This window comes from Urocitellus parryii, chromosome X (genome assembly GCF_045843805.1).
Source record: "Urocitellus parryii isolate mUroPar1 chromosome X, mUroPar1.hap1, whole genome shotgun sequence".
Lineage (NCBI taxonomy): Eukaryota > Metazoa > Chordata > Mammalia > Rodentia > Sciuridae > Urocitellus > Urocitellus parryii.
In genome coordinates, this window is record NC_135547.1 from 31668822 (window position 1) to 31692314 (window position 23493).

The 23493-nt window shown below is 36.3% G+C and overlaps 1 protein-coding gene across 1 annotated transcript in view; it reads right to left on the reverse strand.

The window, feature by feature from the left end:
• Window positions 1-5615: 5615 nt before the first annotated feature.
• The window catches only part of Il13ra1 (interleukin 13 receptor subunit alpha 1), a 58573-nt gene continuing 40695 nt past the window's right edge, over window positions 5616-23493 (reverse strand). Inside the window, exons 10-11 of the mRNA XM_026409078.2 lie at window positions 21723-21807; window positions 5616-8373 (exon numbers count right to left, since the gene is read on the reverse strand). Of these exons, the coding sequence (XP_026264863.1) occupies window positions 8281-8373; window positions 21723-21807 (178 nt within the window). The 3' untranslated portion in view covers window positions 5616-8280. The remainder of the gene's footprint in view (window positions 8374-21722; window positions 21808-23493) is intronic.

Genomic DNA, 23493 nt, shown 5'->3' on the forward strand with positions numbered 1-23493 from the left:
AATCAGGAGAGCAACAAACTCCAAGGGCCACTCTCCAAGAAAAAAAAAATGAAAATAATAGATTTCCTAATATGTTTGGCCATACTGAGTGAAATTTTATGTGTCTGCCAGAGAGTTTATGGCTGAACTCATGACAGGTACCTAGAAAAATAAATTGAAAAACAAAAAAAGGAAAAGAACATTTGGAAAAAACAAAAAGAAAAATAATATTCTACACACATCAAACGTGAACAATATAGCACAAATACTGAATATTGTAACCAAATTTTTTATGTTTGTGGAAGAGAAGTGTGTGTGTATATGTTGGGCAGCATATAAGAAATTTAGCATGAGGCTTTGGGTTTGATCCCCAGCACTCCCTTCACAAAAAGAAAGCTAATTCCTCATCTTACATAGCAGAAATTTAGAAATGGTTCATCCCTACACCTAAATAATACATAGCATTGGGCTGGGGCTGGGGCTCAGTGGTAGAGCACTTGCCTAGCATGTGTGAGGCACTTGGTTTGATTCTCAGAACCACATATAAGCAATTAAATAAATAATAAAGGTTCATCAATAACTAATAAAGTATTTTTTAAAAGACATAGCATTAAGTATTAGAGTGATATTCAGAAGTAGGTATACTCTAGACCAAAAAGAAATAGCTAAAACATCATATAAAACATTATAAAATTGCTGGATGCGGTGGCACATGCCTGTAATCTCAGTGGCTCAGGAGGCTGAGACAGGAGGATCACAAGTTCAAAGCCAGCCTCAGTAATAGTGAAGCATTAAGCAACTCAGTGAGACCCTATTTCTAAATAAAATACAAAATAGGCTGGGGATGTGGCTCAGTGGTCAAGTGCCCCCGAGTTCAATTTCTGGTACCAAAAAATAAATAAATTACAAAATCATTTAAGCCAACACAAACTTATTAGCTCACACTTTTGTAGGTCAGAAGTCCAGTGCCAAGTAGCTGAAATCACTGCTTAGGGTCCCATAAGGCCAAAAGCATGGCATTAGCTAGTCTTTACTACTATATAGAGGCTCTGGGGGGAGATTCTGTTTCCAGGCTTATTCAAGTTATTGATAGTATCCAGTTCCTTCTCACACTTTGCAAAAGGCGCCTTACATCCTTAAGCCAGCAATTACACTTTGATTTGAATCTTTCTTCCTCTTCTATTTCTAGGAAAGAGATTTCTCTGTTTCTAAGGGTTCAAGTTTGGACCTAACCTGGTGAGGTGGCCATGCGTATGAATCTCAATGCCCCTGGAGGTTGAGGCTGGAGAAACATAAATTCAAGAGTAGCCTGGGCAACTTGGAGAGAACTTGTCTTAAAATTTAAAAATTCTTGGGATGTAGCTCAGTGATAGTACACCCTTTGGTTCAATTCTGAGTACCACAAAAAAAGTAAAATCAGATCCAATCAGATAATCCAGGAAGAACTCCCTATTTGAAATTCTATAGCCTTAATCACATCTACAATGTCCCGATTCCTGTGAAAGATGACATATTCACAGTTTCTAGGAATTAGGGTGTGGACATCTTTTCTGAAAGCAGGAATGTGAAGTAAGAAGGGATGGGACCAGAGAGCTATTTCTTAAGCTGTCTGTGAGTCAGTTTTCCAATTCTGTAACAGATCCCTGACAGTCAACTCATAAAGAGAAAGGGCTTGTTTTGGTTCACAGTTTTAGAGGTTTCAGTCCAGGATTGGTTGGCCCCATTGCTTTGGGCTTGTGGCAGCACATCATGGTGGAAAAGCATGACTAGGAAGCAAAAGAGGGGCAGGAGTTCTAACCTCCCTTTTGAGGGTATGCCCCCAAAACCAAAAGACCTCCTTCTAGGCCCCACTCTTAAAAAGACTCCCACCATCTCCTAATAGTGCCATACTGGAGACCAAGCCTTTACTATGTGTACCTTTGCAGGACACTTAAGATCTATACTATAGCAAGTCCTATAATATTTTTTTTTGAAAATTATGTGCATATATACTTTTGATCAAATAAAAGTTATATTCAATTACCAAATTGGCACATAATGGACTCAATTTTAGGCAATATATCCAATGTAATTATTATACAAGCAATCTACCTTATACATAGTTCATTTTTGTGTTTATATGCAAAACTCCCTAGGGTCTTCCAAGTATGTTAAGAAATATTTGATAGGGGCTGGGATTGTTGCTCAGCAGCAGAGTGCTCGCCTAGCACGTGTGAGGCGCTGGGTTCGATCCTCAGCACCACATAAAAATAAATAAAATAAAGGTATTGTGTCCAACTACAACTAAAAAATAAGTATTAAAAAAAGAAATATTTGTTAGTCACAACCACAGCTGGGCCTTTTGGAAATCCTGATTTCGGAGGACTACAGGGTTCATCCAATGTACCAATTCCTTGCTTATTCCCATTGTATTAAAGTCCTGTGGTTATTTTTGGCAGTTACTGCTAATAGCTAGCTACTTCCTGTAGCAAGAGTAGGAAGTGACTCTTAGCCTTAGGCTTGATTGTATGTCACAATTTAGAAGCAAGTGTAGCCCAATCTCTTCATTTTACAGATAAGAACACCCAGAGAGGGAAAGGGACCTATCTGTGGTCATAGACCTAGTATTCCCATTTGCAAATGAACCCCATATTTTAGGGCCACTGTTAAGAGATATGGATGGTATTAAAAATGACTAAAATTGACATCATTTTACAAATAGGGAGACAGACCCAGACAGAGAGAGATACCTACCCAAGGTCCTTTGCAGCTCCTAGTTTTGTAAGTTTTCTTAAGCACTTTTTATTAGTGCATTATAGTATACATAATATTGAGGTTCATATTGACATACTAACAAAAGCATGAAATATAATTTTCTCCAATTCAGTCTCCAATACTTCCCCTTTCCCTTCCCTCCTTCCTCTTCCTGTTCCCCTTCCTCTACAGGTCTTCCTTCTATTTACTTATAATTTTCAAATTTAGGGCATTATAGATATACATAAAGGTGAAATTCACTGTGGCATATTCATATATGTACATAGGATAGTTTGGTCAGATTCATTCCATCATTCTTCCTTTTTTTCTGTCCCTCCTCCTTCCCCCTCAATCCTTTTCCTCTACTCCACTGATCTCTCTTATATTTCCATGGGATCCCTGCCCTGGCTTTTTTTTTTTTTCTTTATTTTGATCTAGCTTCTGCATGACAGAAAACATTCAACCCTTGACTTTCTGGGTGCGACTTATTTCACTTAGCATGATGTTCTCCAGTTCCATCCATTTACCAGCAAATGCCATAAGTAAAACTCCATTACATATAATGTATGTGTGTGTGTATATATGTGTGTACCACATTTTCTTTATCCATTCACCTGTTGATGGCATCTGGGCTGGCTCCATGACTTGGATATTGTGTGACTGTGTTGCTTCAGCATGCTAATTTTAGTTCTTCTGAATATATGCTGGGAAGTGGGATAGCTGGGTCATAGTGGTTCCATTCATAGTTTTTTGAGGAATCACCATACTGTTTTCCAGAGCGGTTGTACTAATTTGCAGATTCAACAGTGTATGAGCGCCTTTTTCCCACATTTTTGCCAGCATTTATTATTGTTTGTATTCCTTATAATTGCCATTCTGACAGCAATGAGATGAAATCTCATTGTAGCTGTTAATTTCATTTCCCTGATTGCTAGAGATGTTGATCTTTGTTTTTATATATTTATTGGCCATTTGTATTTCTTCTTCTGAAAAGTGTCTCTTTAGTCCTTTGGAACTATTAAATTTGAATCCTGATTTCTTTCTCCTATACAAAAGAGCCTCTCCTTGACTTAATAATATTAAGCCAAAACGTACTCACTTCTAAATCCCTTTTAGCCAGCACTCTGCCGGCACATAGATGAATGAAGACACAAATAAATCTTAAGACACTGTAAAAAGCTCACTTTATAATTAAATGATTTAAATTTTGAGTCTTCCAGTTGATAAACCATTTGACAACAATGTGATATAAGACATTTCTTTTTTCAGTAGCTGCTGCATTGGGACAAATAAATACATGACTAACTACATTATACATGTTTTAAAGTTAGGCTGACTTGTTTTCCAGTTTTGTCTCAGTCAATTACTAGGTGTGTGATTTTTACAACATAACTTAATCATTTTATATCTGTTTCATAGTCTGTAAAATGAAGATAATGCAATTTATTGCATGACATAGGGAATAATTGGTACGTGGTAGCCCCATGATAACTTGATTTTCTCTTTGCATATGATACTCGACCTAATACATGTTGAAAACTGCAGTGAAATATTTTCCTGTTGCTAATGGTAAACTAAAAAATGTGATCAATGGGAAAGGCATTTAAAGGCTAACGCAGCTTCAGTAAGAAATCATCTTGGGGACTGAGGTCAAAAATATCTACCATGTCCAAATGTCAATACAACTCCTCCCTTGCTTAAAGTAAAAGCATATCAAGATTTACAGTATTTACAAAAAAAAAAAAATCATTGCTTGGCCAAATCATTAGGGTTTGAAAGAAGATTGAGTTCTGAAATCAATGTTTTTGTTTCCTTGCTTCCCCCCACCCCCCACCCAGTGCTGGGCATTGAACCCAGGACCTTGCTCATGCTAGACAAGTGCTCTACCATTGAGCTACATCCCCAGATGTCTTCCATCCTTTGGTTTCTTCTAAAACTATTAACATATAGCCAGGCATGGTAGTGGCACAGACCTGTTATCCCTGCTACTCAGGAGGCTGGGGCAGAAGGATTGCAAGTATGAGGCCAGTCTCAGCAATTTAGCAAGATTCTGTGTCAAAATAAAATTTAACAAGGGCTGGCAATGTAGTTCAGTAGTACAGTATCCCTGGATTCAATCCCTAGTACTGCAAAAAGAGACAGGCAGATAGATAAAACTACAGTATCCCAGTAGCATAATGTGCTATTTGTGTGAGCATAAAGTTGCATTTCTAAAGGAGCAGGAGTTCATGCATAGGTTGTTCTAGCCCTTCTTCCCTGAGATGAAGTGAACATGTTTGTAGCTACAGGAATTAGTTTTCCATGGATCCCATTCAGATTTATGACTTCAAGTGTTCCCAGTTAAATGCTTTGTATCGTAAAACTCAGTGTAGATTGTTAAGAATTAGAGACCTTTGATTTAAGCAGATAATCATACTTACCTGGAAATGGATTTCCAGAATCTTCTGGACACTTACAGAAATAGCCTTACTAGGATCAGCACCCCCACCCTTATTCTAGAATTTGGATCCTGTAGAGATTCAGGGTAATTAACAAACATGTTGTTGTAGTTATGGAAAATACAAAACTATATCACTGTCTCTTAAGAAGACAGCTATTGAAAACTGATTTTCTCAGTCTCAAATATATCTTGCTAACTTGATTGTTAACTAGAAGTGTCCCATCACATACCATGAGTCTTGTATACTGTGTATGTCATGGATACCACAATAGTAAGCATACTGTAATCTAATCTAAGTTGAACATTAGAAAGAACTAACTTCTCACTTCTATTAATTATTATAACTAAAATTTATCAAATATGTAAGTCCTTTTAGGTGTTATGTGCAAAGATTGTACTAATATTATGTTTTTTTATATCTTTGTTTTATTTATTTTATAAATAAATGGTGGTGAGGATCAAACCCAGTGCCTCACACGTGAGGCTAGCGCTCAACCACTGAGCCACAAACCCAGCCCCAAAGACTGTACTAATATTAAACTAAGTACATGCATGTCCTTATATTAGAAAACATTGGCACAGCAAAACAGCAGGGAAGCTTATGATAAATGATTATAAAATAGCTTCCTTGGAATTTTTTACAATATTTATTCTTTTAACTCCAACTTTTTTCCTTCACCAACGCCTCACAATGCTTTCCCCAAAATAACACCAAAGGAAAACATTTAATTAATATACAAAAAGACAATGAATATTTATTTTACTCAAATTTTCCTATAAGAGGTTAAACAAAAATGACTTCTAGTTGAAGATATTACCCAAAATGTTAACAATGGTTCATGTACCCCTTTAGTGCCCAGATACAGAAAAAAAAAACTTATCTGAATGAAAGAAGGCAAATGACCATCTTAACAATGAGTTTACTTAGGTCTGTCTATAGGGAAAAAAATCTATAGAGGTGAGACAAAATAGTAAATGAACCTACTAGTTTCCTGCTGGTGAAATACTGATGTCTCCAAGAGCTCCTAAAATCTAGGGATTATTATTTAGCTACTGCAAAACTCTAGGTGTTCCCATAATTTAGTGTCCCCTCCTGCCTCAACTATTTTACTGTTAACAGGGAAGGATGGAAACAAAATACATTTTCCCCACTCCCAGGCTGCATGACTGTCAGCACCAGTAGTTCCTTGGTTATTTCAAAGCATCTTCCTCATTGCCATCGAAATAGGCTACCAGTAAAGTCGGCTTTGGGTGAGGCATTTAAGTGTTTTGCGTCCCTGAATTACAAAGACCTAGCTAGGAAGTCATCTCATTCATATATGACAACACCAAATATTCTTTCTAGTGTATAGTAGGAGAAAGTGAATGATCTACCATACCTGTGTCCCAACATCAATCTGAATTCCAAAACAAAATCATAGGGAGGAAACACCTTCACATCTACCAGTGCTATGTACTCCAGTTTCCTGAAAGATGCCAGGGCACAGTTCTCCTTCACTACCATGGACACAGGTTGCTACTTTTGCCCAAACCTGTGGAGAGAAGGGGTCTTTTATGTCCCAGCCCTAAGAGCAGGAATTCTAAGAAGCTTCGTCTTATTAACACGAAATGGCAAATGTTTGGGGAACTTATGATGTAAAGTTCATAAGTTCCTACCAATAATCTGAGTCTGTATGTTTGAGAGAAAAGGGAGGAATATCTATATTTCCCAAAATTCTTTAAATTTGGAGGAAGTAGGAAGAGTACAAATGCATATGTTGTGGGAATGGGGGGAAATGGAACCCTAACATACGCAAAAAAAAAAAAAAAAGTGAATATATACATTGAAGCCTTGGATGGCTGGCTATCAATACAGCACACAAATTCTACTTTATTATTTGTGTCAGGGATAAGAAATCCTAGGGTCCATCTTGTAAAGAAACAGAGACAGATATAATTATGTTTTTCTTAAGCCAACAGCTAAGTTCTAAGTGAAAATACTATATCATCTCTGTTTAGAAAATGCATAAACATCAATTGCTGAAAATCCTCAAACTGGAAACTCACATAAAATTTACAAAATATATAAGAACTACTCATTATTTCTCAGTCAACTCACACTGTACCTGAGATGCAAATTGTTCCCTTCTCCTCTAGGTGTTTTGAGCAGATGTATATCCAAATTTCCAATGAACATCAAAAGGCTATAAGGAAGGGAATGAGGGAGAAGGAAAAAGGGAAATTGGCCTGGGAGCTGGGGAATTGAAAAGTCTCAGAAATGACTGGTGGGAAAGAAAGAAAGTGGCAAAAACTAAGGATTCCCAACTAGATTGTAAACTTATTGGGGGGTACATCCCTCACAGCTGGGGGCTTAGTATAAGCTAGATGCATAGTTAATACTTGATTTGGGCAGCAGAAGTAAAGAAAAAAATACAAGAGACTTTTTGGTTCAGACTAATATGCCATGGGTCATTCTGTCTCCACTGCCCTTAAAAGCCTGAATGATCTTGGTAAAGAAGCCGCGTTTACTTTTTTGTCATTGTCATCGTCATGGCCAACACTCCTTTCTGTGGCTTTCAAAGTAGAGGGAAATGCTATTGAAGTGGATGATGATTCTAGACTGTTAGGAGTTTTAATAGTCACAAACATTACTCAATGGGATCTCAAAAAAAAAAAAAAAAAAAAAAACAGATGCCAGATTGTAACAATTTTGTTTGTTAGCTGTTCTCTGTGAGTCAAGTTCAACATTATTAGCACTTATACCCAAAATGAGTTCCCTCACAAATAAAATTTCTCAGGGTTATCTGACACAAAAAATACAAGGCAAGCTAGATCCTTAGGAAGTTGTCACAACTCTTCATAAGGTTAATTCAACTGCCATCATGACTTTTTGCTTTGTCCCCTAGTTTGAAGACTTTGCAAAGGATGTCTGCTTTTATCATTCAATGACTCCATTCTTTTCTCCAAAGGGCCCATTATTTTTAGTTTTTCGGTGCATGACACACACAAAGACCTGTGGCTCTTATGAGCTGCCTGTTTTTAAAGGATCCAGTAGTTTCAGTTTCCATTTAGCAAGTCCCCAGATAACAAAGGGAGAATGTGATGAATCCTCACAAGGTCACATTGAAGGTAAAAATAAATTATCCCCATCACTGAGGAGCTTTCTTCAGGTTTTCAATCAGCACTACAGAGTCAGTTTCTTCTTTGGATTGCTTCTCATAGATGTCATACTTCTTCCAATGCTGCAAGGAAGGAAGAAACATACAGGATGACTTTTCTAAACAATGTCCTTTCCCTTAGTAGTCTTAGCCAATGCCTATTTTTAGGTTGGCGTGTAAGGAACCATGAGTATAATGTTTTCCTTGTTTTTGTTTGTCAACCTAAGAATATTCATCTATTTAAACAATTAGTGAAAAAAAAATCAAGAACTAACATTAAAGACGGGAAAAGCATGGGATTGTTACATCATATTCAATTGCTGTCTCAAGAGACAAAGAAACGTGGATCTTTCCAAATTGGAAACAGTCTTTTGAGGATGAATAAAATGGTGCATGCTTTTCTTACTTAAACTGTTTCACTTGGACCTTTATCACCTTTTTTTTTAATTTTACCATTGCTCCAGAGATATGACAGGCTCAAAAAGTTAACATCTTTGGCTAGGGTTATGGCTCAGTGGTAGAATGCTCGCCTACCACATGAGAGACATTGGGTGCGATCTTCAGCACCACATAAAGCCTCTTTGATTAATGGCTTTATCTAACATCATTATGGTGAAACCCAATATCTTGGTGCTTGCCTCTTTATTTATAAATCTGAGGAAAGGAAGAAATATGAGCTCAGTGCTCTCGAATGTGAAATAAAGTTGTTAAGACTAAACCAGGGGTGGGAAAACTATAATCCAGGCCAATCTGGCGAGCTGCCTGTTTTTATAAGTAAAGTTTTATTTGGAAAATGCCCATTTTTTTTTCTATACTGCCTGTGACTTCTTTCATGTTGTACTAGTAGAGTTGTAAGAAAGACTGAAATGGCTTAATGGCTTGCAAAGCCAAAAATATTTACTATCTGGCCCTTTACAGAAAAAGCTTGCCAAACCTTGCACTAGATTATATCTAAGTTCTTTTTCTACTTTGATATGCTATAGTTTTTAAGTTTGGGGGAAGAAATGGAATTTTAAACAACAACAACAAAAAACCAGAAGTGAGCAACTATGATTATTAGGCAGCCTCAGGTTAGACAATTAGAGATGGATGGAGCAATTTAGGAGTATCCAGTCTTAGAGAGTATATAAAAAAATGAGTTGGGAAACACAACTTAAAATATCCAAATTATTCTTGCAGCTTGGGAAGCTGAGGCAGGAGGATTGTTAGTTCAAAGCCAGCCTCAGCAACTTAGCGAGGCACTAAGAAACTCAGCAAGACCCTGTCTCTAAATAAAACACAAAATAGGGCTGGGGTTGTGGCTCAGTGGTTGAGTGGCCCTGAGTTCAATCCCTGGTACCAAAAAATATTTCTAAATTATTCTAAATAAACTATTTAATCCTGAAAACTTAGTAGAATAACTAGTTAAAATACTGACAATTCCAAGTGCTGCTGAGGATGCAGAGTAACTGGGTCTTTCACATTATTGTTCGATGAAGTGTAAAAGCATCCAGTCACTCCGGAAAACAGGCTAAAAATTTCTTTAAGAACTAAATATATACTTACCATATGACCCTGAAATCCCACTCCTAGATATTTATCCAGAAGAAATGAAAACATGCCCACACAAAGACATGAATGTTTCTATCAGCTTTATTCATAATGGCCCCAAATAACAAAATGATGTCCCTGAACAATTCAATGGTTAAATAAACAATGGTATAACCATTTACTGTTTAGCAATAAAGTGGCTCAGTGGTAGAATGCTTGCCTACCATGTGTGAGGCACTGGGTTCGATCCTCAGCACCACATTAAAAAAAAATAAATAAGGTCATTTCTCACTTATCTATTAAAAATGAAATATTGATGTATGCAACAATGTTGCTATATCTTAAGTATATTATGCTAAGTGAAAGACACCAGACTCAAGAAGCTATGTATTATATGGTTCTATTTATGACATTCTGGAAATGGCAGAACTGTAGGGTCAGAAAACAGATCAACTGTTGCAAGAGTCTAAGGTCAGGAGGATTAACTGCAAAGAGGTTCAAGGAAACTTGGGGGAATAATAGAAATATTCCATATATGTTTGCTAAGACTCTTCTCATTGGACACTTAAAAAGAATAAATTTTATTGTCTGTAAATTACATACCAACAAACCTTATGTTTTAAAATTTTGAAAATGTGCATACTTCTCATAAAAGCTATCTCAAAAATTATATAAACTTGAAATAATGACTTATTCAATAAATGGCACTAAGACAACTGGCTAAACATTTGCAAAACAAAGTTAAACCCTATCTCATAGACTACTCAAATAAATTCCTGATGGATTAAAGAACTAAAAGTAAAAAAAAAAAAGAATCAAGTAAGTACTACAAAAGTATACAGGGGAACAGTAGATAAATCTGAAGTGGAAAGGGATTTCTACACATCAACATTGTAATCATCATCATCATCATCATCATCATCATGGAAAAGAAAGATTTTACTGCAGGAAAAAAAATCTTTTTTTTTTGCATTGAGGATTGAACACACGAATACTCTAACACTGAGCTACATCTCTAGCTCCTTTTATTTTTTATTTTGAGACACTGTGTTGCTAAGTTGCTAAGGCTGGCCTCCAACTTGCAATCCTCCAGCCTCAGCCTCCTGGGTCATTGGGATTACTGAGGAAAACAAAATAATCTTTTGTACATAATTAATCACCCTACATGAAATAAAGAGGCAAACGTAGATGACAAGCCAAAGGATTACTATCTAATATATTAAGAACTTTTTGAACCTTCAAGAAAAAGAAATATCACACAGGGAAAAAGGACAAGGAATAAGAATTTCACAAAAGAGTTGTAATTCAAGCTTATGCAAAAATATGAAGCCTATTACATAATACTAAGATAAGATGCCTTTTTCTCCTCTATCAGCTTGACAATAATTTTTTAAATTAGATAACACAATGTTGGCAATAGTATGGTCAAACAATCATTTGGATATACTACTGATAAGTATATAAATTAGCACATCTTAGTTGTAATCTATGCTTCTTGTGAAAAAATTAATTTTGTGTATTCTAATGCTTTTGTTTCCTTAACATGAAGAAATACTACTCTACATTTGAAACCCAGGTGTTTCATTAACAGCATGTCATATATTTTTATATATCAGTAAAATAGATCAACCTCCTTTTCTTTAACCTGTGTAAAATATTTCATTGCATAAATTGCACCATAACTTATCTAACTGGTATCCTTACTGGATATTTAACTTGTATACCTCTCGGGATGATAATCTATCAATACCAATCAAAGAATTTAAAGTAGGGCTGGTGGGATACATGTATAACTCATTGTTAAAGTACCTTTGCCTAGTATGTGTGAGGCCCCGGATTTGATCCCCAACATGACACATACACATAAAAAGATGAAACACTACCAAAAAACATGTTAGGTCAAAAACTGTATGAAAACAGGTAGCAGGTGACAGGTTTTGGCCAATGATCTGTAGTTTGCAGAGAAATTCTTAGGGGAAGGTGGTGGTGACAGCCTAGTTTTTTAATGTCTCAAAATGCTGCCATAAAAAAAAACACAAATAGAGCTGGGCATGGTGGCATACACCTGTAATCCCAGCAGCTCAAGAGGCCAAGGCAGGGATTGCAAGTTTGAAGGCAGACTCAGCAACTCAGTGAGGCTCTAAGCAACTTAGTGAGACCCTGTCTCAAAATAAAAAATAAAAAGGGCTGGGGATGTGGCTCAGTGGTTAAGCACCCCTGGGTTCAATCCCCGGTATCAAAAACACAAATAGGAAAGATAAGTAGGGTAAATAGGAAAGCAAAACCAAAATTCACTGACACAATCTACAGCTAAACTACAGGAAAACAACTTCTTGCACTCCAAATAAGAGAGGGTGGGGGCAAACCAGACCAAATGGTATCAGCTATGGAAGAGTACACAGAGGGAATCAACATAGCCTCTGAGAGATCCGAGAACTCTGAAATAATTCATACACACATCAGTGAACTAATTTATGAACAAGAGCTGAAAATGGAAAGAAGGGGTCTGCCCCTTCAAATAGCGGTTGAGCGGAAGTCCATGGTGTAGAATGGGAACAGCCTGAGCCCCCATGAACTCTTAAAACTAATCATCCAATGTTCCCTTGCAGGGCAAAGCTGCACTCTGACAAGAAAAGAGTGGAAACAGACTCCAAACTGGACAGGACTGGGACAAAAGGAATGGAAACTATGATAATTGTGGATAAGACACAAAAGGCAGCAGGCTTAGGGAGGGAGGAAGGAAAAATGGATGAGGAAGAGAAGAAATGATTGAAAAGTTTAAAAAAGATTTTAGAGAAAAAGAAATAAAAGTACAGGAGTCAGGAAACAGAGCAAGGAGATTTCAGAAGGCATTCACATTTCAGAAGTAACTGTTTGCCACAAAAATTCTCAAAAGCAATAATATATGGAGTTCGATAGTCATGAAATTAAAAACAATTCCTGAAACTGAGCCTCCATATAAAAGTTCAGAAGCTAATTTCATGTAAAATTGCACATAAGAATAATATTTTTACATAATAAAACATACCAGAAAGATATGCCCACAAAAATTAATGAAAACTACAATATAACATTTCAAAACTAGCTGAACTTGCTAAGAAAAAGTTACATGATATGAAAAACAATGTAGGGGCTGGGGCTGTAGCTCAGTGGTAGAGCACTTGCCTCACAGGTGTGAGACCCTGGGTTCGATCCTCAGCACCACATAAAAATAAATAAATAAAGATATTGTGTCCATCTACAACTAAAAAATAAAAATAAAACAATGTAAATGACATGGAATCATATATGAAATGTCAGAATAAGAACAACTCTGAACCTGGGTGTGGTGGTGCACACCTATAACCCCAATGGCTCAGGAGGCTGAAGTAGGAGGACTGCAAGTTCAAAGCCAGCAAATTAGTGAGGCTCTGCTCAAAATAAAATATATAAACAAAACAGGACTGAGGATGTGGCCCAGTGGTTAAGTGCCCCTGGGTTCAATCTCTGGTACCACACCAAACAAACAAAAACTCAGAAATAAGATGACAAGATTCACAAAAGAACTAGAAGTAAAAAGAAATAATCATTTCATTTCAGAAATGGAGACTAACCAAGAGGGAACATGAGGTGAATAAACACAACAGATATTAGATAAAGCCGAAAGAAAAAGAGAAAATGAAAGGTGATTTTTTTAAATAAAAAGGATATAAAAATTATTCAACAGGATGTGGCAAATACAAAAGGCAAAAAGGGAATAGAAACAGAATAGGTTGAATACCCCTTATTGAAATGTTTGGAACAAGAAAGAAAGTAGGATGAATTGGACATAACTTTCCTATGTTCATACATGAATACACAACCAGTGTAACTCCACCTCATGTTCAACCACAAGAATGGGATCCTAATTAGAATAAGTTATACTCCATGTTTGTATAATATGTCAAAATACACTCTGTCATGTATATCTAAAAAGAAAAATCTAAAAAATTCAATTTTTAAAAAAAATCAGGAAAAAATGCTTGGAATCAGAAGTGTTTTGAATTTGGAAGGTTTTTGCATATTTGCATATATATAATGAGATATTTCGGGGATGAGACCCAAGCCTAAACATAAGTTCACTTATGTTGCTTATGCACAGAGACCAAATGGTAAAAATTACCCTTCATATACAAAATATATAGTGTTTTTAGTAATTGTGTGAATAAAACAAAGTTTCATGATGCAGAATTTTGTGCTAGGTGGCAGCATGTTAGTGCTCCAAACACTTCAGATGTTGGAGCATTCTGGATTTTGTTTTCAGATTAGAGTTCCTCAACCTGTACTTCAGAGAGTCACCCAGAATAATCAACAACACTAAGGTATCTTCTGGCAAAATTATTGGATTTTGAAGGAAAAACATCTTGACAACTAGGCAAAAAGGCCAAGTGTTTTCATGTGGAAAGGAAAACAATATTGTCAGTTGTCTTTGACAACATTTTAGGTCAGAAGAAAATGGATGATACATTTAAGATACCAAAGGCAGGACATGTGACAATATATTGCCAAAATGACTTGCAATTATAAGTGCAGTGAACTCTATCAACGTTTAAATAATTCAGGACAAGCCAGTGCCATGAAACCTTCCTAAGAAAATGTTAAGAGTTTCAAATAACCAAAATGACAGGAGAGATATTAATACAAAACCCTGTAGTGAGCATCAAATATATATTCATACACAGAAGTAACACTAAACGAGGGCTCTCTATGAGGCCACTTATATAAGTTTGGATCTCAGTTCTGTTGGATAACAGCAGTGTAACCTTGAGCAGTTCACATTATTCTGGTATGTCATTTTCTTCATCTGTATAATGAAGATAATACATATCTACCTCAGGATGGGGATGGATTAATGGGGGACATGTTTAGAAAAGTATATGACAGGTAGTAAAGGTTCAGTGAGTTTAAACTATTGCTGTTGTTGCTATTATTCCATTCATCATTAGGTGTATTTCTATCTTTTTGTGCAGTCAGTCAAGTTAGTCATGTGTAGGTGATAGGATTAAGAGTGATTTTATTTTTCTCTTTTTTTCTGGGGGGGCGGTACTGGGGATTGAACTCAGGGGCACTCGACCACTGAGCCACAATTTTTTTTTTTTTTAAGAGACAGGGGCTCACTTAGTTGCTTAGCACCTCGCCATTGCTGAGGCTGGCTTTGAACTCAGGAATTTCCTGTCTCAGCCTCCTGAGCTGCTGGGATTACAGACATGAGCCACCGAGTCCGGCCTTTATTTTTCTTTTGATTATCTGCAGTTCTCATTTTCTACAATAAGTAAGTAATTCTTTTAAAAGAAAGTATTTTAATTACAAATATTCCCTGAAAATGACAGTTTCATTGGTTTCTGGTAGTTAGTAGTTAGACCCAATGCTTGACTGTGCTGGACAAGAAAAAAAGTGATATGTTTCAATAAGGTGAACACTAAAGCAGACTGGCCTCTAAGAATACATTAATCTTTTCAACTGCCTTTCTTCACTCCTAGAACTTAGATTACTCTCATTTTTACCCTTTATTAGTACTGTGGTCTTTGCCTGGGCACTACATGGAATATGTTATGTGAGGAAATGGGAATAAATATAAAAATATAACCTAGCATTCAATTTTATAAATTCTATGCCAGACTAATTTTAAAGTCACTTGTGAAAAAATAAAGCCATCTACAAAATTACCAGTTTATAATTCAATCCTTATGCTGCCATTTATTTATTTATTCATCTGGTAATAAGGATTAAACTCAGAGGTGCTTAACCACTGAGCCACATCCACAGCCTTTTTTATATTTTATTTTGAGACAGGGTCACACTGTTACTTAGGGCCTTGCTAAATTGCTGAGGCTGGCCCCAAACTTGTGACCCTCCTGCCTCAACCTCCTAAGTTTTTAGGATTATAGGCATACAAGAACACGCCCAGTAATTTAAAAAAAATAAGGTCTTAAACAATAAAATAATGACCAAATAGGTAAAATAATATATGTGAAAAAATCAATGTTTATGAGAATAATATAACTGGTGTTTAGTTGCTAGTCATCCAAGCCTAGAAAAATAACGCATATATTTATATATTAAAAAGAAATAAATTCAGTAGTATAATGGGATATCATGTTTGAATTTAACATTATTTTCAAGATTTGGTTAAGATATTTTTCACAGTGAATTGTCTATAGAAGTCAAGTGGGTTTTTATACCCAAGTACCACATAAAATCACTGGTATTCTGTATAGGAATCAACCTATTTCATGCCCCAGTCCTCTTCAGATCAACAGTCAAAATAGAAAGTTGTACAATAAAAATTGTACATCCCCACATGTTAAGAGTACTACTGCTTGAAAGAGGATGAGTTGAATATGGTAGATGGATCTCATTTGGTACCACTTGAAGTGGTTATTAATTCAACTCCTCACTTTAAAATTTTGTAAATGGGGGAAAGAATTAAACTTGCATCCTGGCTTTTTAGCAGAGACTGAATTTCTGACCTATCAATCAGTCAGCTGATGATTGAAAGCAGTGCTTCATAAGAAAGTGCCAGCTTATAAATGTAGCTGAAATGATAGAATGAGAAACTCATCATTTTATGGCACCTACAGAAATTACTGATTCAAGCGAGACAGTCACTGGCTTAAAAGCATTCGCTGAAGGGTTGACAGGATGCTAGCATAACACCACCCTGAATACTCCAGGTGGCAAGGGAGGGTAAGAAGTGCAGATAGCAGGAAGGAACATGCTGTTATCACTACTGTTATTAGTGGGACAACTGGAAGATATTTGTCCCCAGACAATTGGGAGAGTTGGAAAAATTTGAATATGAACTGAGTATTAGATGACATGAAGGAATTAATAATTTTAAAACTGTGACAATGCTATTTTGGCTATGGAAGGAAGCATTCTTAGTTTTTAAGGATAACCACTAGAGGAAAAAAATATTTGGGAGTTAAAAAGCTGTTTTCGGATCAGGAATGTAAAATTGGCACAGTATTAAAATTTTAATTGGTTTCCAAGAAGTAGGGGAAGAACAGATATTTTTTATAGATGAAAGAAATGAAGATACAGAGGAGAAGCAATTCCCTCTGCAGTCTCCCTCTCCCACCCCAAATATGGCTAGCAGCCCAATTAGTCATAAGGAAAAGGCAAATAGCAAAGCAAGAGGAAGAAATGCTGTTTGCCAAAACGTTACTACAGTGATGAACAAAAACATCATCAAAACACTAGAAATCTTAAGAAAAACTATAGTGATGATTTAATTTGTAGCCACATCCAAATAAATTTCTTTAAAGAAGTATTATTGAGCCATGCTCAGTGACACATGCCTGTAATCCCAGCACCTCTGGAGGCTGAAGCAGGAGGATCACAAGTTCAAAGCCAGCCTCAACAACTAAGTGAAGCTCTAAGCAACTTTGTGAGACTCTGACTGAAAAATAAAAAGAGCTGGGGATATGCCTCAGTGGTTAAGCACCCCTGGGTTAAATCCCTGGTACCCACCCCCGCCCCCCAAAAAAGAAGCATTATTGATGGTGTGGTATAGAATTAAAGAATGTTTTTAAAGGATATGGATTCTTTCTTTGGATTAGGAGTTGGTAACTTTAGGCTACCTGGTAATAATCCAAGTTCTACAGTTGCATCTCTATATGATAGTTCTTGAGAAACTTCTCTATGGCCCCAAAAGTCCTAAAGTGAGGAAGTTGAATGAGAATCTAGAGTTTTGAAAACTGCAATTAAAGGGAAATAACAAAACATGTAAACATCTATTTCATTAGATGATCTCTAGGGTCTTGTTCATTCTGTAACTTGATGATTATAGAAATAAAAGGTTAGTCCTTGTGCTGTATGTGCAGATCAATTTGAGAGAATTGCTTCCATGTGAAGAAAGCAGATTATTCATTTGGTTAAAAGCAGACAGAAAAATCTGTTCCTTTACCCTTTCCCATGTCTGGCATTTTTATTATACTTTTAGTTTTAAAGAACTGATTTTGTTTAATGGTCTGCAACCACCATGAACAAAAACATCTCATGCTTTTAGTGGTCCATCTTGTTGGTATATCTGCCTCACTAAATTACAGAATTATCTGACTCATCGGGACAAAAACAACATATTATCCTCTAGACAGAAAATTGAAAAAAAGCAATTTTCCCATCTCTGAGAAAGATAATTGATCTGATTTTGCTGTCAATGTTACCATCGTTCACTCTATTGCCCAGACTTGAAAACTTGAAATTATTTTTTACTCTCCACACCTTTTATCATCCACACAGAGTCACCAAGTCACAATGAGTTTGCTTTAATAATGTCTCTTACATCAATCTCCTCTGTTACCATCTAAGTTCAAGTCCCTATTATCTCTCAGACTGGTTGACTACAATATTCTTTCTCTTTATTAATGACTTATACAGGGGTTCTTTTATTATAAAACTAATACATGCTCATTATAGGCAATTTGGAAATTTCATAAAGGTAGACAGAATATTATTAGTTACCCACAATCCCTCTTCCTGGAGATGATCATTCATTCTGACCCATTTCCTTCCACTCATTGTTTGTTCTACCTATATATTAATACTCGTCTAATAAAAATTAGGATTGTAATATATTAAGGTTTCTAATCTTTCTTATTCTTGTATTTTTAAGACATTAAATGCATAGAAAAACTAAATTTTAAAACCAACTCTAGATTTTTTATTTCTCATTGGTTTCTAATTTTTCATGTTAGATGAAAAATGATGCCCCAGGCTTGGAGGCACATACTTATAATCCCAACTTCGGCCTCTGGCAGAAGGATCATAAATTTGAGGCTAGCCTCAGCAATTAGTAAGACCCTGCTCAAAATAAACTAAAAAGGGCTGGGGTAAAAAGGGCTCAGTGGTAAAGCACTTGTGCAGCATGTGTGAGAACTTGGGTTCAATCCCCAATGCAGGAAAAAAAAAAAAGAGGAGGAAAAAAAGAAATCAAATGATACATTGATCATCCTTATGCCATTGATTGATTTTTTCCCCTTAAAATCTATTCCTAGGGATGGGGATGTTGTTCAGTTGGTAGAGCATTTGCATGGCATGCATGAGGACCCAGGTTCAATCCCCAGCACCACAAAAAAAATCTATTCCTAAAAGTATAATTATAGGACCAAAGATTTTTGTTATAGTTTGCCAAGTTGTCCTCCAGAAAAGATATATATGGATATATATAGGGTGAGCATCTCTAATTCAAAAATTCAAAATCTAAAATGCTCTGAAATCTGAAAATTTTGGGGTGCTAACATGATACTTAATAAGTTTTAAATTTTGGAGCATTTTGTATTTCAGATTTTTGGATTGGGGGTGCTTGACCAATGAAGTCTAAGAAAATATTCCAAAATCTGAAATCTGGAAATACTTCTGGTCCCAAGCATTGGTGATAAGGGATATTCAACCTCGATACCTTCTTTATAGGACCACCAGTAACGCATGAAAACTGCCACTTCCCCACTACTTATTAAAAACTAGATATTAAGCTGAAAATATATGTCTCACCAATGCTTTGGTTGGAATGTCTTAGATATATTATAGTAGGAGACCATAAGGTCCTTGAGGGCCTTGTTATACCTGGCAAGAGGCAATAGCACATTAGTAGAAAAATCAAGAGAACTCTAGAATCAGACAGTTCTGGGTCAAATCTTACCTTACCGCCAACTAGTTGTGTAATCACAACTAAGTTATTTAACCTCATGGATGTTCTACTTCCTTATCTGTAAAATGATACTAAAAACACATACTCTATAGGTTGGTTAAGGATTCAATAAGATAATATAAGCAAAGCATATATTATACTCTCTGGCACATAGCAGACTTTCAATAACTGCTTAGAGTTGTTACAGTACTTGCACAATTTCTAACTTCTAGCATCTATCACAGTAGCTATTGAAATGAAAAAAGAGAGAGTGGTAATTCTAAGGAAAATATCTATAACTGATTTTTTAAAAACAATTTTTTAGTAGTCAATGGACCTTTATTTATTTATTTCATATTTATTTATATCTTATTTATTTATTTTTTGTGGTGCTGGGGATTGAACTCAGGGCCCTTGTGCATGCGAGATAAGCACTCTACCAACTGAACTATATCCCCAGCCCTATTTTATTTATTTATATATGGTAATGAGAATCGAACTCAGTGCCTCACACATGCTAGGCAAGCATTCTACCGCTGAGTTACAATTCTAGCCCTATAACTATGATTTTTGAAGTGTGGTTTACAGACCATCTTACCAGGAGCAGAATCATCTGTAAGCTCCTGTTTAATATGCATATTCCTGAGACTCACCCTTAACCTGCCAATTCAGAATTTCTGGAGGCAGGACCCAGGAATCTATATTTCTTACAAGTATTCCAGTTGACTTTAACTCAACTAAAGTTAAAGAACCAATGGTTGCCATAGTCAACCACACTTATGGTTTACAATCAATCTCCTAATCAGGTATCAGATTTTTGGACCTGATTGCTTATTGGCACCCTATCCTCCAGGGTCTGGCAGTCACCCACCATTTGTGAAGTTGACTTGGTGAAAAAGTGATCCAGAGAGATCCTCATCTGATGGCTTGCCTGTAATGGCTTGCCTTCCTTCCCTAGTCAAATGTCAGTCAAATTGCCCTTGTGAATTATTTGGGTATTAAAGATAATTAGAAATTATTACCAATAGTGAAACCTCATCACTAACACTTATTAAGCACTTACAATGTTCCAGACATGCTAACCAGTTGCTATAGAATTAACTATTTGTATTAGGTTAATTGAATCCACATAACAGCATTGTAAGGCAGGTGCTGTTGTTACTTCCAACTTGACAAATGGGAAGACCAAGTCACAGAGAGGCTAAGGAAGTTACCTAAGGTCAAAAAGCCAGTAAATGACATAGCAAAGATTTGAATCCAGACAATTTGACTCCAGAGCCCAGGCTATTATCTAGTATGATATGCTACTTCTATAAATTAATTGCCCTATGCCTCTTATTACTAATTTAAGATATATACAGTATGATATTTATTTCATTTAGTGTCTCTATTATTTCATTAAAGTGAATGCATTTATCACAGAACCTCAACATCTTTTGTCCCCATGATGTCTTAGGTTTCTAGCCACAAATTCTATCATGAGAGTCTCCTAGAAATCAACAATAGCAGTTGGGGTGGGTCTCTTCTATTTCCCTGTGTTTGCAGTTCAGTTTTCCATGCAATAGCATGAACAAAGTACATTTCCATTGATTACTCCATCTTTATATTTCCCTGCACCAAATTTTAAAAATTACCCAAGATTCAGGTAGCCTATTAGGCTAGCTTCATAATGGAGCCTCCTCCTTGTACATGTGTCAATAAAATATATCCCCTATCTCAGAAAGAATATGAAGCCCAGTGATCAGAGATGGGCAAAGTAGTCTGAGGCCTTTTTAGTTGGTATGCTTGACCTTAGACCCAATATATGCAATCTGTTCTTCTTTAATCTTTTAGATAAACTGTAATTTAAAATGACCAATTTCAAAATGAAATTCTGACACATGAAAACTTTGAAATATGATGCTAAGTGAGGTGAGTCAGACACAAAAAGGCAATATTGTATGATTACACATATATGAGGTACCTAGAAAAGGAAAATTCCCAGAGACAGAAAGTAGACTAGTGGTTACTAGAGGCAGGGAGATGGGGGAATGGGAAGTTATTATTTAATGAACACAGTTTCTGTTTGGGAGATGAACAAGTTTGGGGTATAAACAGTGGTGATTGTTGCATAACCTTGTAAATGTACTTAGTGACTCTGAACTGTATGGTTAAAATTATTGAAATGGTAACTTTTATGTTATGCCTATTTTACCACAATTATTAAAGAATCTCACAGCTAGCCTCAAAAAACCCCCATGGAGTCAGTGCTTACCAGGGTATCATCATTCTGGTCTCCAAATATTTCTTTAAAAATCTTTCCAGGATCAGGAATTGGAGGGAATATAATGATCTTTAGCCTTTAAGAAAACAGAAACATTTCGGATCAAATCTTCCATTGCATAGGAGCATTCCACTTAAATACAGACATATTAAAAGAAAGTGTGGGTAAAAGTCATAGTACACAATTCATTTTTTGAAGAAACAACTGTGAAAAAATCCCTTTAAAAGGTTATGGGAGGGACTGGGGTTATGGCTCAGCAGCAGAGCACCCACCTAGTGTGTGTGAGGCACTGGGTTTGATCCTCAGCACCACATATGAATTAAAAATAAAGGTATGTCCACCTACAACTAAAAAAAATATTTTTTTAAAAAGGTTATGGGAAATCAATGTCCTAAGAGCCATCAAGTTTGGGTGAAGCACATGGACTGATAGAATAAGCAATTTACTTATATTCTATCATTTAAATAATATGGTACTGTACTTTGAATAGATCATATGGGAGCTTGATTTTTATAATTTTGAAAACAAAATCCTGCTAACAGTGTGTGTGTGTCCCCAACTAGAATGTAAAGACAGACTTTGTGCTGTTCCCTGCTATAATCCCAACATTTAGTATAGTGCCTAGCAAATAAGTAGGCATTCAATAATAATAATATGCATATTGAAAGAACATTGAAATATTGGTTCTGAGCTGGGTACAGTGGTACATGGATATAATCTTAGCAACTCAGAAAGCTAAGGCAGAAGATTGCAAGTTCAAGGCCAGCCTCAGCAATTTAGCAAAACCATGTCTCAAAATAAACAATAAAAAGGACTGGGGTGGGCCAGGCATGGTGGCACATGCCTGTAATCCCAGCTGTTTGGGAGGCTGAGTCAGGAGGATCATGAGTTCAAAGCCAGCTTCAGTAAAAGCAAGGTGCTGAGTAACTCAGTGAGACCCTGTCTCTCAATAAAATACAAAATAGGGCTGGGGATGTGGCTCAGTGGTGGAGTGTCCCTGAGTTCAATCCTTGATCTCCTCCCCCCCAAAAAAGGCTGAGGTGGGGATGTAACTCAGTGGTAGAGCACCCCTAGCTTCAATCCCTGGTATTGCAAAGAAAAAAAAACTGGTTCTGGACCCCAGTTTAACAGCCGTATTCCAATCTTAAGTATTTATTGCAAGAGAAAATAACAGTCCATATAGTGAGATAGAGAAAATAAAACATTCCTGGGTATTTTCTTCAGCACTGGCGATTGAACCATGGCCTCATGGACACTATACAAGTGCTCTAACACTAATCTATATTCCCCAGCCCAAGAAAATGAAATATTCTAAAGAAGTGAATGGCAGATATGAGTGACAACCTGGTGAAGTTCTCATTCCTATAGCATTAGCAACAGCCTGCTTCATATTAAAACTATTCAAGTCATTTCTGTAGCAATGGTCTTCACTTCGTTTTTTTTTTTTTTTGGCACTGGGAATGAATCTAAGGTCTCACACTTGCTAAACACATGCTCTACCACTGCACTATATCCCTAGCCTCTTCTTTAAAATTTAAAATTCCATTCCAAAAGCTAACAACTAACTATTGATACATTAGGCATTTGAAAGAAGAAATTATTAGAAGACCCATTCAATGATGCTAAACACATGCAAAAGGACCAGTGCTTGAACAGGCCCAAAGAAACTAAGCCAATGCTTTCCTTATCAGAAAACGGGCACAATCGTATTTATTTGCAATGTCATATCACCAAAAAATGTCTATAGGCCAAATTCTTCTAA